The sequence below is a fragment of the Fundulus heteroclitus genome, chromosome 17 (assembly GCF_011125445.2).
Source record: "Fundulus heteroclitus isolate FHET01 chromosome 17, MU-UCD_Fhet_4.1, whole genome shotgun sequence".
Taxonomy (NCBI): domain Eukaryota; kingdom Metazoa; phylum Chordata; class Actinopteri; order Cyprinodontiformes; family Fundulidae; genus Fundulus; species Fundulus heteroclitus.
The window spans coordinates 16512586-16528371 of NC_046377.1; the positions used below are offsets into that span (position 1 = coordinate 16512586).

Below are 15786 nucleotides of genomic sequence, written 5' to 3' on the forward strand. Positions count from 1 at the left end.
CAATTCTGTAAGCATTAATGAGGAACATTTTAATTCCTTTGTGTTTTTAATCAATAAATCAGTTTTAAAATGAAAGGATTTAAAGAATTTAATTATATGATGAAACTAGAGGCATATTTATAAATTAAACTAATTCTCATGTAGCTATGTGAGTCTTGGTCTATAAAACAAAACACTTTTTTGCTGTTTTTGCAGTTGCAGGATGATAAATGCATTTCCTGACCTCTCCTGATAACATAATAGCTATCCTATTAAAAAAATGCTTTTCCCCCCCTTATTAAAGCTGTAGCGCCCTCCAAACATATTGGGATCCCTGATATGAATAAATGAATCTTTTATTGCAGCAGTAAAATCCCACACTAAAGAAATCGGCACTCCTTTTCTTCCTTCTACTTCTTACTACGAAGATGGAAGTTAACGTTGAAACATGTCAGGTACATTTTAGACAAAAACGATCTGTTTGGCAAAAGAAAATAGTGTATTTAAAACAGACACTACGAACTTTGTTGGGATTCTTACTATTTTGATTGTTGCTCTGATTGTAGATATGGAGTTTGATTTCTTGAAGCCATTTTCTGCCTAGTTGTATTAGTATGAATTCTTGTCTTTCCTATTTTGAAGAAAATAGGAAGGCAACAACTAATTAAATCAAATACAATAAAGAATGTTTTTAAAACATGTAGTTAGATTTAGGATTTCATGATTTCAACCACTTGAGTCAAATAGTTTAAGTCTTCAGGCATTTTTACCATAAGTATGGATTGCACTGTAGGGCTTTATTTTGCCATGAAAACAATTATTACTAATCAAAGCTGCTGTCATGTCTGCAAGAAATGCAGGAAATGCACTAATCATACTCAAGCAGTTACAAATGAAAGAGAGTCGGTGCCATCGTTGTTCTAAAGATTCAACAGAGTTGGAAACCATAAAGAGCGTCATTTGTGATTTTTCTCTGTCTAATAAAGACAAATGTGTTGATATAAAAAGTGCAGTTTATTTTTCAGATCATTTACAGTACATGAAGTCATAAGTAAAAGTACATTGTTAGTTTGCTGAATGTTACATTTCTTCTTGTGAAAACATTTGTAGTGAAAGTGAGTTTTGTCCACATAATATATCCGAAATACTATATTGGAATATATACGTCTTGGCTTGTATAGTAACAAAAATTAACACTTAAGCACAATAACTGGACGACTTTGCATGTAGATTGGACATCGCTTGCCTCTTATTGCTGCATAAGAATATACCGAAGGCACTTTATTTCTTAAAAGAAAAGTACTAAGTGGAATATTCTATTATTGTGAGAGACCATCAACATGTGAAACTTCAGGCACCTAAAAGAGACGTTCATTAAATAACGGTTTGTTTTCAGCACATCTTTTCAAGGCTTTCCAGTAGTTTGTTCCCCGTTTTTAACACCAGTCTAAAAGCTGCACAACTATCATGTTCTTCAAATACAAAGTTAATATTCTATAAAAATCTAAACATGGTGAATAATCCAAATGTTTCTGAGTCTGATTTTGTTATTGGAGTCATAAATAAGGTCAGGGCCTGCCCCTTCGTCACCGCAGCAGGACGCATGCTGGCTGTTGTTGAGCTGAAACAGGCCAGATTCACATATTTAGTCAAATAAATTTTGATTTTAGCATTAGAAATTTTCCTCCAGATGTTTTTGTGTTGATTTAGAATAAAAAAAACAGCCCGATTCGAGTATGGTAATATCACCATATCTATAAAGTGACTTCTAGTTATACACATTTCAGGAAAAACCAATAGTCAAAATATTGATCCATTATCTGCAATAATTGTCTGTTCACGGCTTAAACTACGAATCAGAAGACATAAAAAGTTCCTTTAATCTAACTTGACTAATATCAGCTGCCATTTCTGTGCTTCAATATAATTAGGCTCTTCTTAAAGCTACAGAGAGGCTAAATGCCATCACTGTTAAACCTGAATAAAAGGAGCTCACACATGGGGTTAGTTGGTGCCACCTAGGACAAGACCAAAGCATATTCCAGCACTGATATCTTGATGATAGTTTGTTTAACACGTACCATATAAACCAGTTATTCAAAGAAACTGTAAAAAAGACGCAACCATTTTTTTTTTCCTGTTTTAGGTTAGTTATGGCTCCAAATTATTGACTTTCTCCTCCTGAAACCACTCTAACTAATCTGGTGGTGTGTTTAGGTTGTTTAGGATGTGTTGAGATGTTGCTTCAGGATTTCCGTTAAATGTCCTTTTTCCTCATGATATATCTATTTTGTGCTAAGTGCATCAGTACTTTCTGCAGCAAAATAACCCAGCAACATGATGCTTTCACCCCCGTACTTCACAGACAAGAGTGGAGAGCGTTTGAGGTCTTCCCTTTAAAACACATCCACAGGTGTGTCTAATATCACTTAAAATGTTGTGAAGCAACATTACAAAGCCAGACATTGTTGTCTGGGCTTTCCCAAACTGTTTAAAGCAATAGTGAGGCATAGAAGTGTATTGTAAACATCTGAATTCGAGGAATTGGTTAAAAAAAACATCTCATTGTTTTGGCATTTACTGACCTAAAACAGTAAGTTCTGATTTAATGAAAACATGGTTATGTGTCCTTCTACACACTATATGTACATGTCTGGTTTCTCTGCATACAGAGCTCTCAGTAATCTTAGGTACCGCTGGAAAGTCTGCATAAAAAATAAAAAATAAAAATCAAATAAATTAATCATTTGTTGCAGTAGCGTAATCTCACACTGAATAAATTTATAAAAATCCAACCTTAAGTTTGAGCACATTTATTCAGTGCTATATGATTGTTTAAAAAAAATGCCACGGTTACTTTCCTCCCAAACGATTCATATTATAAATAAATGTAGCCACAGCTTTTTTGCGCTTTGCCTTTTAAGCGAATCACAGTGTCTAAAAACGTTGCGTTTGACTTGACACGAAAAATCCTTTCTCTCAGCTGCTTTGCAACACGGGAAATATAAAAAAACACGCCGTTCAAGTAAGACAGGAAATAAACACAAGAACATAGTAGCTTAAACTTGCCCATATCTAGCCGACAATATTGGGTGAATGGAAGGAAGTGATGAGAAAGCTTTTCAGAGTGCGGCTGCGCTACTGCAACAAACTTACTTCAAGGCTTTTTGCGCATATTTAACACTGTCGTCCGCTAACTGTGGAGGACGCTGCAAAAGCACCAGATATCAGCACCTCGAGTCACAGAGGGCTTTGGTTTCAGCCGTATTTTCGTTTTACCTCATGCGCCGGGGTCATGTGTTAACTGTGTGATGAACTTCTCTTATTAGTGGTCACAGCTCTCCCAGGATGTGTCATGATGGTGTGGCAACAATAAAAGTGCAGTGATGCTTTAACAATGGCAAAAAAAAAAAAAGTCAATGCATATATAAAATGATTGTATATAAAAAAAAAGAGGTAAAAAAATACAGTTCATCCATCTAAAATAATCAGGTATAGGAAAATGATCTCTGAAACAGTTCAAGTAGCAAAAATATACGATTGTATAAAAAGCCGGTCTGGTGCAATGAGGGCAAAAATTACAACAAAATACTCAAATTCATCCCATTTACGCTGACGATCGTCTAATCTTCATATTCGGTCCTCACTCGCAACTTAAACATCTGCGGGAAACAAAAAGTAAACAGGAAAAACTTTTAGAAAACAGAGAGAGAGAAAAAAAAATCCCTGTGACTGACGGGAGGTGATGCTCACTTTGAAGTCTTCGATATACGTGAGGAAGAAGCAGACGAAGCTGAAGGCGACCGTCCACTCGCAGACGGCACTGGCTATTTGGTAGGGATAGTCCTGCATGAGAGAAACGGATACGGCTGTAATTAAGCCACAAGAAGTTAATATTATGAAAAGATTTATGTCTTATTTTGTGCAGATACAAAATAATAGGGGACCCTCAAGCATCCGCTACAATAACTCTACATTAGGTATTAACTCAATCTTTTGGCTGCACAATCCTCACAAGTGACTAGTCTGGCTTCCCAAAAACAAATAATAAAAAAAAAAAAAAAACACTCCAGTTGGTATTATTAAATCAAATAAGGTTTCCAAACATTCTTATAATCGGGTCCAACATCAAGTTCATCAAGTTCAGCAATTGTGCACGCTTTCTGTGCCGTGTCAAGGCTGTTCACACCTCACAGTCAACACAGGACTTCCTCCAAAAATAAAGAGCGCAGTCACAAAGGTGACAGAGCGAAGGAAGATAGCCAAATTTTAACACATCAAGTATCGAGGCTCAGAACTGAGGCGGTATGTAGATGTTTTTAACGCAAAACTAAAGATTGTAAAAGACAGCAAAACTATATATATATTTTTTACTGATTTACTTGCAGATTAAAAGAAATGTGATTGAAATTAGAAATGTCAACACAATTGCTTAAATCTGCTACAAAAGATATTTCTGCACCATCACTCCCCTGTTATTATTGTTGCTTCATAAATGAAGCCAATGTACAGCAACCGACCTGGTGGGTTATTACTCAGAGTGACCCCTACTGTGCACACTAACGATGGATTTTGTTAACATATTCACTTTATTCAAGCGTTTATTAAAGCTTGGAACTCCACACTACTCCAGACATTTTGAATTGAGAAAGCTTTCTGGATGGGAAGCGAAACGTCTTCACTTTTTTTTTTGGAATGACCATAACCGGGATGAATGAGAATCTTCACCAGTTTATTCAAGCTATGTTTGTTAACCTCTGCATTTGAGACACTGTCGGCTGTAATGGTCCAACGTTTGCAAGGTTTGCGTTTTCAATGTAAAACTTTAACAGGAGGATCGGAAGCGCAGCACTAATCGTTTCATTCAAAGTCCAAGTCTGATCTAAGGTCTATGTCGGCTGCACGACTCCTAGTCTGACTAGAAAATAGCCAAGATTTAGATAATGAATTCATCACATTTTATTCTTAGGCCCAATTCAGCATTATAAATTAAATAGTTCACAAATGTAACTAATTTGGCAGTATGCTAATTGTCATACTGATTATTAGACACATAGACCATTTCAAAGGCCTATTTCCTCTTTATACAGCAGCTTTCTAGTGATGTGCCATTTCAAAGGGCTTTATAAGACAAACTGTTGCAATTTTTCCACCCAATTGTCACGCAATTTTGAAACTTTGCAACAAAGACACAAAAAATAGTCATGTTTCCATCTACTGGTTTGGAGCAAATGAACCAGGCCACATAAGGCGTAACGTTATCAGAAGTTGACGGCTGTAATAAACAGGAAGTTTAGGCTGAAAACCAGCATGGACCACATATCTGAAAGGAAACGAGAGGTTTTTAAGGAATGTGTTGCTACTGGGGAATTTGTAATTGCTCTCATGTCAACTAGTATTGGAGACTTTGAGAAAGTCAAGCAATTCTATGCGCAATTGTGGGACTATCCGGGAAGACACAGAGAGGCGAGGTAAATGTTCGCTACGTCAGAACTTATCCTGCCAAGGTGTTTCCATCTCCCGTTTGGCACATTAACTCTTTTCTGGAAAAGCCAAAAAAACACCTCATGCAAAGAAATCGAGAAAGTTGTTTCAAATTTTGCCGTTTCCATCGACCTTTTTTAATGCGGTACTTCAAAACGTTGATGGAAACACGGCTAATGAAGAAATGTCCAAAGCACACAAAATAAGCCATAGTTTTGCCGATGCTGTAAGATGTTGATTCAATATTTCCACATCCTTTCCTCGTCATGCCATCCGTTGTTCTAAATTGCAGCAATCCTTCCTGTAGCAAAGCACAAGTGCACATCATGACACTGCCACCACCATACTTCACTATTCTTAGTGTTAATTCTTAGTCTTATGAACTTCACCTTTTAATGGTCTTTTGGGCTGTGATTTAGTATTTTGTGATGATTTGTGGTTATCCTACTATTCAGATTTAGTTTAGTTTCCAGGAGCTTAGTTGTGTTGTGCTTTACTGTTTACCGTATTTAGACACTGATATGTGTCATATTCTTTAGCTTTTCTTTGAGCAGATCCTTTCAGGTTTTGTTTGGTCAGTTTAGACACATTTGATCCTAGTCGCAGAGCTATCCTCCTATCTGTTTGCGCTTGTATTGTGGTCGATCTATACATTTCCCCCAAAGACAAGTCATCTCGGGGACAGAGAACCGTCGGTATCTGTGTCAGGAGTGTGTTTCTTTGGAGTAGGATCCGAATGCATGCAGGCAGCAGCACGGTGAATAGAAAAGGTTTAATTAAAAGGAAAAATTTGGAAGTGGCATGGCAAAATTAAATAATAATAGGGGTGCCTTACCATGATCTATTTAGCCATTAGAATGCAAGTTTGCTGCCCTTGATGCCAAACATGAATGATTTGAATTGCCAAGATGCTAAAGATCACAGAGATTATATACATGGTGATGGAAAGGATAAAGAAGTGGGAGGAACATGGGGGTTAATTGCAACTGATATCCTTTTCAACAATATTTACGTTTTTCTAATGCATTGCAGCCCCAGTTTTTACCCATTTTGGATGAAAACTAAAGCTTTTTCACTTAAGCTCAAAGCTTACATGCCTCCAAACACTTGCAAACTACATTTCTAACAGCCTTGGTGGCATCATGTGGTCAAGGCTAACTTATGCTGGGGAGAGGTGTTACTTTCATTCTGATTGTCTGCAACCCTGGCTTAAGGCATGAAATATTTTAATGGATAAAGTCCTCAGCATACCTCGTCATATGTGTGCCTGTGGAGGGTGGTTTGTTTAACAAAACCTGTGCAGATCACAGCTGAGTTATTGGTTAAGGAACATTTTTTCCTTCTACATCCCTAAAGCGCACAGAGCTGATTCTCTGCTGATAAGGACACAAACACAATTCATCCAAATTAAAAGCAAAAGGTTGACAAAGCAAACCAAGAAGGTCGCGTTTAACGGCAAAAGGATACTTGGGAAAAATGCAGCTGTAGCGATGACGGCGATGAGATAACGGACTCGGCACACACGGACGGACGACCCGTACGGACATGCTTTGAACGATATGACGCACTGCAGAATTATGTAAACAATCCCACTGATGAAAAATATCAGCGCTCCGACATCATGGACTATTGTCACTGCCGTCTCCTGCAGGTAAAAAGAATAAAAATCACACATTTTAACATCACATTAGAGTATTATTCAAAATGCACAAAAACAGAACGTGGAGTTTAAATACCTGGAAAGTAGCAACTATGCACATCCCGAGACAGGCGATTATCCCGAGCCCCAGGGTGGCTTCATTCAGACGTGGTTTCACAAGGCCGTTTTGCTCAGTCAGCTTCTCCACATATTTGTATCGGGCATATATGGTGGCAGTTCCTGGGAAAGAGTACCACCAAGTCATAAAAAAAAAAAAACAACAAATTTTACAGTTAAAGGCCCATATGTATCGCTTGCTTTCTTTTTCTTGATGAAAAAGGGGAAATGTGAGGAACATCGTTGGATGTTCCTCTCTTGGGGGAACCCAAAGTTGCATAATTAAAGCAGATATCCATTACGAAACTTGAGAGGAAGAAGAAAATAACTAAATAAAAATTGTAAAAACAAAACAAAAAAATACCAGCACATGCAGAAACGAAGGTCATCAGGCCAAAAATGCAGCTCTCAGGTGGATTTGCCCCTGTGTCACTGAGAAAACAGAGGAAACGTTACGGTCTCTCACAAAAGGTTTTTGCAAAATGTCAACTAATAGATACACATCGCATATATTAGTACCGGTAACAGGCTTGATTGCATCATGTGGTCACTACTAACTTGTTTCTAACTTAATTAATATATAAACAAATAAATTATACAGTCTTTCAGGGTATGCCATCTTTGCCCATTTAGAAACGAACATTTATTTTTGCTAAATATCTGCAAAGCTGTTCAGGTTCAGTCAATTAAACGAAGAGCATCTGAGAACTCTTAATGGGATTTATGTTTAGACTTTGACTAGACCATTCTATCACAACGATAGGTTTTGAGCTGAACCAGGCTGTTGTAACTCTGGTTGTATGTCCAGGCTCATTGTCACGCTGTAAGATGAGCTTCAGTCTCGAGTTTACTGACCAGCTGCTTAAGAAAAGCATCCCCATAGCATCATGCTGCCGCCACCATGTGACTTGCTTTTGCTTTTTTTTCCACTAATGTTCTATTTAAAAAACACCTCTGAGGCCTTCCCAGAAAATCATCAATGGGATCATTTAGGGATATCTGCATAAATGTTTCTGAACATGCCTGCTATATTTTTCAGATATTAATTGGTTAAAAAGGCTACTGGGTGTTTTCCCCTCCCCTTAAAACGCTAACGGTGAAAAAAAAAGGCTATAGACACATATTTCTGCATTCAATAAATTAGAATGAGCTCCAATGAGGCTTATTTGTTATTTGAAAATAAAAGTCTCTAAGCAAATATTAAACACATCATTATGCTCACATGAAATACGTATTTTTAAAATTAATTGTATGTTCTATTCTAATCTTATATTTCGTATTTTCATTATATACACACACAAAAAACATTGTTGTTGACAGCAACAAGGGCTTTAAAACATCAGTAATCAACATAATGTTTTCATTTAATTGTGTCACTGAAACAAATGGACCTTTTGATAATATTCCAATTTATAAAATATGACTATAAACTTCCCATCATATTTGTATTTGTTAAGAGCTATTTGGAGTTTCATGTTTACGCCTCTACTTATTAAAGAAATAAATAATCTTTTTTTTTTTTTTTACACAACTGCTTTTCTTGTCACTTGGATGGAAAGTGTGAGCTTTTTTTTCTTAAATCCACAAATAAACATCTTATAAGGGAAAACACATTTTTCAAGGTCAAGGTTTTGACGTTTTTTCTTTATTGTAAGACATACAAAATATTAATAAAATGGGGTCTCTTTAAAAATGACTGCTTTGGTGCTTCACCAATGGTGCTTGACTGCTCCATTGGTGGCTCTAAATGAGTTTAATTTAGCTGGACTGAGGGCAACAATGGCTTTTAGGACCGTAAAGGTTTCAGACCGCTGGTCTAAACAAAATTACAGATTTTTTCAACACTTCAGGCTTTCAGTTTATTCATGTTTTTGTATGAAATCCTCATCTTTACCTCTTTTTTTTTTAAATAAATCATCTTCTAAATTAAAATTGAAAGTTTAAAGTAAGAGTAAAAGAAAGGAACCGACACCCTTTTATTATTAGAAATACTTAAAAATAGCAGCTGTGAGAAGCGGAGGTCTACGTGCAGCTGGAGTCCAGCCAGCTGCAGAAAAACTCAGAGGAAAACGAAACTAAAGCGGCTCACACAAATCAGAGTCGGAAAACTGTCCCACGTTAGTTTTTCCTTAAATAAGACAACAGAAACGTACCTTATATAGGGGAAGACGACGTCCACGTCGCCTCTAAACACCGCGATAATGTAAGGGAAGATGAAAGTAGCCGAGGACCAGACCACCAGAAAGACGGGCAGGAAGCAGAGCCCCTGCTGGAACCAGAACATCTCCAGGCAGCTTTCAGCGCAACTCTCCGGTCTCCTTTCAGCAGAGATAATACAGCCATGCAGGAAGAAATCTGAGTGATATCGCTTATCTGCCGCCGCCGTCACATGATTGGGCCGAGTTAACAAGTGTGAACCTGCAGCCTCCCTCCACATACAGTAACCTCTTCCCCAAAAGAGGCTCCCTGCCTGCGGGCCCGCCTACATGCACTGTTACCGCTGGCCCGGCTCCTTCTCTGCTGCCTCATTTCCTGAAAGCTCAACGGCACCGAAAATGACACTTTCAGGCACAACCTACACGTTTGACGTCTATATGTAAAATGGAGCATCAGTGGAAGTTTTTTTTTTTTTCTTCCTTAGTTGCGTTGCTTTGCAGGGGTTTTCATGTCCTTTGATATTTGTGGATGTGAGATAACATCAAATTAAATCAGAATATTTCTCCAGGGGTTTAATGTGATGATGAACCAACACAAAGCATTGCATTAGTGCAGGGGAAAGCGAATTAATCAGGCTTTATTTAACAAATGTAACTTTTTTTTTAAATCTGATAAGTGTGGCATACATTTGCACGCAACTTCTAGCATTTATGCTCCATGAGGCTTTTCCTCCGAAGTAGCGTTGTTCTCCGGGACTGTAGAGGGCAGTGTTGTGCTCCTATGCCCAGCATTCTACGCCCCAAGATACTTAGAAGTAGAAAACAGTTGTTTCCAACATTTTATTCCAAGAGTGACTGCGATTTCGCTCCAGCAATTTTTAACAATGTGTTGATCACGGTGATCTTTACGGACTGAATCATAAAGATGTCTATATTTACAAAAGAGCGGTTGCTTGTCCGCCATGTTTTTTCTGAGCTATATTATACACTGGAGTGCTAATCGCCCGTTGTTAGAACGAGTCGCTTTGAAGCCACCAGCCGCCATATTGGTACTCCCTATTTTCCTCCAGTAACTAGGGAATATGTGCGCTACAGCATCGAATAACAAGGATTTTCTCATGTTCAGGGGGCTTAAAACTTTTAAAATGTCAAATGCCATATACTTTTATGTTATGTTAAAAAAATATCAAGTACTGAGAAAGTCATGTGCTGAAATATTTAGCATTTTATTTATTTAAATATATATATCTAACATTTATAAATATATAAATAACAATATACAAAATTATATATTTACATATATGTATACATATATACATATACACACACACACACATATATATATATATATATATATATATATATATATTTAATATGAATAACATGTAAAATATTTCAGCACCTAATTTCCTAGTAGTTTATAGTGTTAGTACATCCACTGACTGAAGAATTACCTGTGAAATATTTTCACACAGTCAGAAAACTGCTTGTTGTTGCAACCACAGACATATATACGTAGACGCGTCATAGGGCGCAGGTTCGCACGTCAACGTCACCGCCATATTGTATGTGGCAGAAAAAAGTTGAGTTCTGTTATTGTGAACGTGGATCAGAGAAGATGCCTCATTCCTGTGCTGCAATAAATACACACACACACACACACACACACATATATATATATATATATATATATATATATATATATATATATATATATATATATATATATATGTGTGTGTGTGTGTGTGTGTGTGCGTGTGTGTGAATGTGTTATGAATATGATCAATTTGTTAAATCTAAACATTGTGGTCTTCATTATTTCATAAAACCGTGTCACATGTGAACCTTTAGGAACAGACTTTTTGGGTGAGTATTAAAGAGGTAAAAATAATAATATGAGAAAAAAAAACTCCTAGGTCAATAAAGTAAAAATAAACAAACAAACACAAAAGTGATAATGTTATGATAAAAACATCATATTATGAGAATTAAGGGGGAACATTTCCAGAATAATCACAGTTTGCAGAATTATTTCACTCCTGGAGTAATAGGGCCAGGTTAGATTATTTTAAATATTTTTATTCTTTAGGAGAATAAATTCAGGAGAATGAAGCTAAAGGGATACGAAAATAAACTTGTAATATTACAAAAAAAATACTACGAATACAAAGTATATTCAGAGATTAAAGTCCCTCTGATACTGTTTAAGTGACTGTGAGTAACTGCAGATTTGCCACATTTAAGATGGCGGACGATCTGACGCATCGCAGCATAGGCAGAACCCGCCCAATGACGCGTCTACTCTTATATGATGTCTATGGTTGCAACCAAATCCTTTCTGTGAGAGTAGGGAGTAGCAAGATGGCGGCCAGTGACTTCAGTTTTTCGGCAAAATCAGCACTCCAGTGTATAATATAGCTCAGTGGTTGGGACGGCCTGCGTAACTAGGAATTTTCCTAGGCGCACGGGGCGGACACTTTTGGTTGCACGGATGGGGTGTGGTGGCCAAAATGACGTAATAAGACCGTGCGGACCTCTGTCAAGCATAAACCAGCTTTTACTCTGACACCCCAACCAGCAAGCCCATGTTTTGCCTTTGCTAAAAGTAATTCAAACATGGTCATATATTTTAATGTTTCTAAAACAAGTCACAGGAATTATTTCCCCCCTCCATAAATATTATCGGCTCTACTTTAAACACAGAAGATGTCACTTAAAGGTCTATCAAACATGGCGGACTCTTCTGGAAAAATGCTTCAGGACAACAAATGTTCTGCTCATGGCTGGAAGCTCGATCATATGCAGAACGAGTCCTACAATAGAAATCAGCTCTTTTATTTGACCAGATTCCCTTTTATGGAGGTGAAAAACACATTTGGCACATTTGGCTAAATTGGCCACTAAAACACTTATCAAATCAAATATGCATCAGCTGATTCAGTCAAAATTTGCTGCAGTTACGGTAAAGATGTTGATATGCACTGCTAAAATAAATAAAATAAAAGGGAAGACTTAAACCCAGTGTAACTCCAAGTCTATCTCACTTCTGTGAAATCAAACTGTCCTCTTAAGAAGCAACACTGATCGACAATTTCAGCTGCTGTTGTGCAAATGGAATAGACAACATGTGGAAACTAGAGGCGATTAGCAAGACACCCCCAATAGAGGAGTGGTTCTGCAGGTGGTGACCACAGACCACTTCTCAGTTCCTCTGCTTTCTGGCTGACGTTTTGGTCACTTTTGAACGCTGGCGGTGCTTTCACTCTGGTGGTAGCACGAGACGGAGTCTACGACCCACACAAGTGGCTCAGGTAGTGCAGCTCAATCAAGATGGCACATCAATGTGAGCTGTGGTGAGAAGGTTTTCTGTGTCTGTCAGCGTAGTGTCCAGAGCATGGAGGCAGTACCAGGAGACAGGTCAGTGCATCAGGAGATGTGGAGGAGGCCACAGGAGGGCAACAATCCTGCAGCAGGACCGCTACCTCTGTCTTTATGCAAGGAGGAACAGGAGGAGCACTGCCAGAGCTCTGCAGAATGACCTCCAGCAGACCAGAAATATGCATGTGTCTGCTCAAACAATCAGAAACACTCCATGAAGGTGGTATGAGGGCCCGACGTCCACAGGTGGGGGTTATGCTAACAGCCCAACACCGTGCAGGACGTTTGGCATTTACCAGAGAACACCAAGATTGGCAAATTCATCATTATCGCCCTGTGCTCCTCACAGATGAAAGCAGGTTCACACTGAGCACATGTGACAGATGTGATAGAGTCTGGAGACGCCGTGGAGAACGGTCTGCTGCTTCAACATCCTCCAGCATGACACGTTTGGGTCAGTAATGATGAGGGGCGGCATTTCTTTGGGGGGCTGCACAGCCCTCCATGTGCTCACCAGAGGTAGTCTGACTGCCATTAGGTACAGAGATGAGATCCTCAGAACCATTGTGAGACCAGATGCTGGTGTGGTCTGCCCTGGGTTCCTCCTAATACAGGACGAGGCCAAACCTCATATGGCTGGAGCGCGTCAGCAGTTCCTGCCAGACGAAGGCATTGATGCTATGGACCGGCCCGCCCGTTCCCCAGACCTGAATCCTATTGACTTGTTTTAAGGGCAAAGTTGGAGCTGTCTGTTTTTTTTCCCACTTTATTTTTGAGTGTGGCTCCAAATCCAGACCTCCATGGGTTAATAAATTTGATTTCCTTGTCAGCACATTAAACTATGTAAAGAGAAAAGTAATTAATTAAGAATATTTAATTCAGATCCAGGATCTGTTATTTTAGCGTTCTCTTTATCTATTTGATCATTGTATATAACAAAAGGATTTTCAGTGTTTTTTGCCGTTTATTTAGAAAAAGCTTTGGGTGAGGCTAAAAATGTTTTATTTTTCTTTGTTTAATCACAAATAAATCAGACATAGTAAGATTTGTGATAGTGGTTACACTGGAACAAAAACTAATTGTGGAGCTATTCTTGATTTATTTCATAAATTGCTCCTGAAACCTTATTGGGCTTGACGGTTTTGGAAAAATATCCTCGAACCGTGGAGCCGTACAAGGAGAGGATTGTTTAGCCAAGTGGCCCATTGAACTCTGGAGGAGCTGCAGAGATTCACAGCTCAGATACTGTGGAACAATCTTATGACCCATCGCAGAAGAGTTGTACGAATAGAGCTGTGGATGTAAGAAAGCCAGAAGAAGCTCCAGTTTAAGTTTGCTAAAAGAGGGAAACAGCAAATATGATACAGAATTTCCATCCTTGTAGTGAAACATTGTGGCGGCAGTATTATGGTGCGGGAATGCTTTTCATCAACGGGGAAGCGGAAGCCGTGTGTGGGGTAGTGAGGCAAAATGAAAGCACGAGACTACGCAGAAGGACAGGGGTACGTTGGTTAGATCATTTCTCTTTAGCCTTACACATGCAGGTCCTGGTAGAGCGAAAGGTGGTCAAAATGATAAGAAACTTACAGATCAGCAGGAGAAAACAAGGACCAGGAACCTAGCAGGGAACAGGGATTGCATAATGGCCGACCTAATACTGACTAAAACTAAACTAGTAGACTATATATAGGAGAAGATAGAAGGAACAACAGGTGGTAATTAACACAGGTGAGGAGAGGGTAGGTAATTAGACCAAAAGAGAGAAAGGGTTATGATCTGACAGAGGCAGGAGGAGAACCAAATCTAACAGCAATGGAAGAACAAAGTCTGGAAGAATAACCTAACTAAACTGAGAACGGGCAGGCAGGAAAAATAGGAATGAAACAGAAACATGAATGAACTACGAATATAAATGAAGAACAGACAACTAAACTAATGACAAAAACCCAAAACTACTAACCTAGATGATGAACAGAGAACTAAACTAATAGCAAAAACAAGACTTTACAGGTAATAAACAGTACTGTAGGTGCAAACCTAAACAGAACTACAAGAGCCCCAGGAACCTAAAACTAAATAATAATAAATAGAAACTAACAGACTAATTGATAAGATGGGAACACATAAACCAAAATTACAGGATCACCAGGAACTTAACACTGAATCATCAAATTCCAGAGGATCCTGGCAGTTTAAGCTGATTTGTTAAAAAAAAAAATATATATATATACAAGATTTGTAAAAAAAAAAAAATAAAAATTATACACAAATTTATACAAATTACTTGCTCGGGGGGAATGAAAAAGCTGGCCTCACTTTCTAGGATTGTATTTGTACAACAAGTCCAGCTTCTTAAAAGCAAAGCATGGACAGAATTTGCAGTGCAGTTTAGAACTAAAGTACCCAAAATCACTCCCCTGTCTTCTGATAACTTATTCTCCATGTGACCAGTAAATATTTTAATTACTGCTTAACGTAGGATTGTGTTTAGAAGCTGAAAACTGTCCGTTTTTTGGCTTAAATATTTCAGTAAATCCTCTTGTTATCTGTTTAAAAAAAAAACAAAAAAAAAAAAAAAACATCTGCATGAGTGTAGGTACCGTTAAGCAACTGACAGGAACCGCAGCTGTCATATGAAACTAAAAGAAAGGATTACAAATGCCTCATGATGTGTGGCATAATAAGTCGTCTGTTCCCCAAAAACCAACGAGAAAGAGGCGCCTTCAAACACAAACTGGGTAAGATGGCACAGTTTCAGAGCAGGAAACCGAAAGTAATACGTGTTAATAGTGAAAACCCCACAAGTAAAAGAAACGAAACAAACTGTCGGAAAAAATAAGTCTGAAAAGTGAGAAACCAGATTAGGGATTTTCAAGGACAGTGAACGGCTAAATTAAAGGGATTATCAGTGATCGATCGTTAATCAGCGTCTGGGAGGGGAATGATGCTGCAACTTTTCACTAATCAAAGACATTCAAGTTAATCTGCTCAGAAACTAAGCACAGTTTTTTTTATTGTAATTTGATGATGAAC

General features: G+C 38.1%; 1 protein-coding gene across 1 annotated transcript; it reads right to left on the minus strand.

The window, feature by feature from the left end:
• Positions 1-1731: 1731 nt before the first annotated feature.
• dram1 (DNA-damage regulated autophagy modulator 1) lies at positions 1732-9747 on the minus strand. Its single transcript, XM_012869706.3, has 7 exons — positions 9373-9747; positions 7584-7651; positions 7200-7342; positions 6931-7108; positions 6715-6773; positions 3733-3825; positions 1732-3641 (listed from the first exon to the last, which is right to left on the minus strand). The coding sequence occupies exons 1-7, from the start codon at positions 9654-9656 to the stop codon at positions 3603-3605; spliced, it is 864 nt and encodes a 287-aa protein (XP_012725160.2). The 5' UTR covers positions 9657-9747; the 3' UTR covers positions 1732-3602.
• Positions 9748-15786: the final 6039 nt, after the last annotated feature.

Coding starts and splice junctions, on each gene's coding strand:
- dram1 (XM_012869706.3), bottom strand. CDS start 9,656: ATGTGGAGGGAGGCTGCAGGTTCACACTTGTTAACTCGGCCCAATCAT. Junction 7,109..7,199: donor GCATAGTTGCTACTTTCCAG/GTATTTAAACTC, acceptor TTTTACCTGCAG/GAGACGGCAGTGACAATAGT. Junction 3,826..6,714: donor ACAGGCACACATATGACGAG/GTATGCTGAGGA, acceptor TCTCTCATGCAG/GACTATCCCTACCAAATAGC.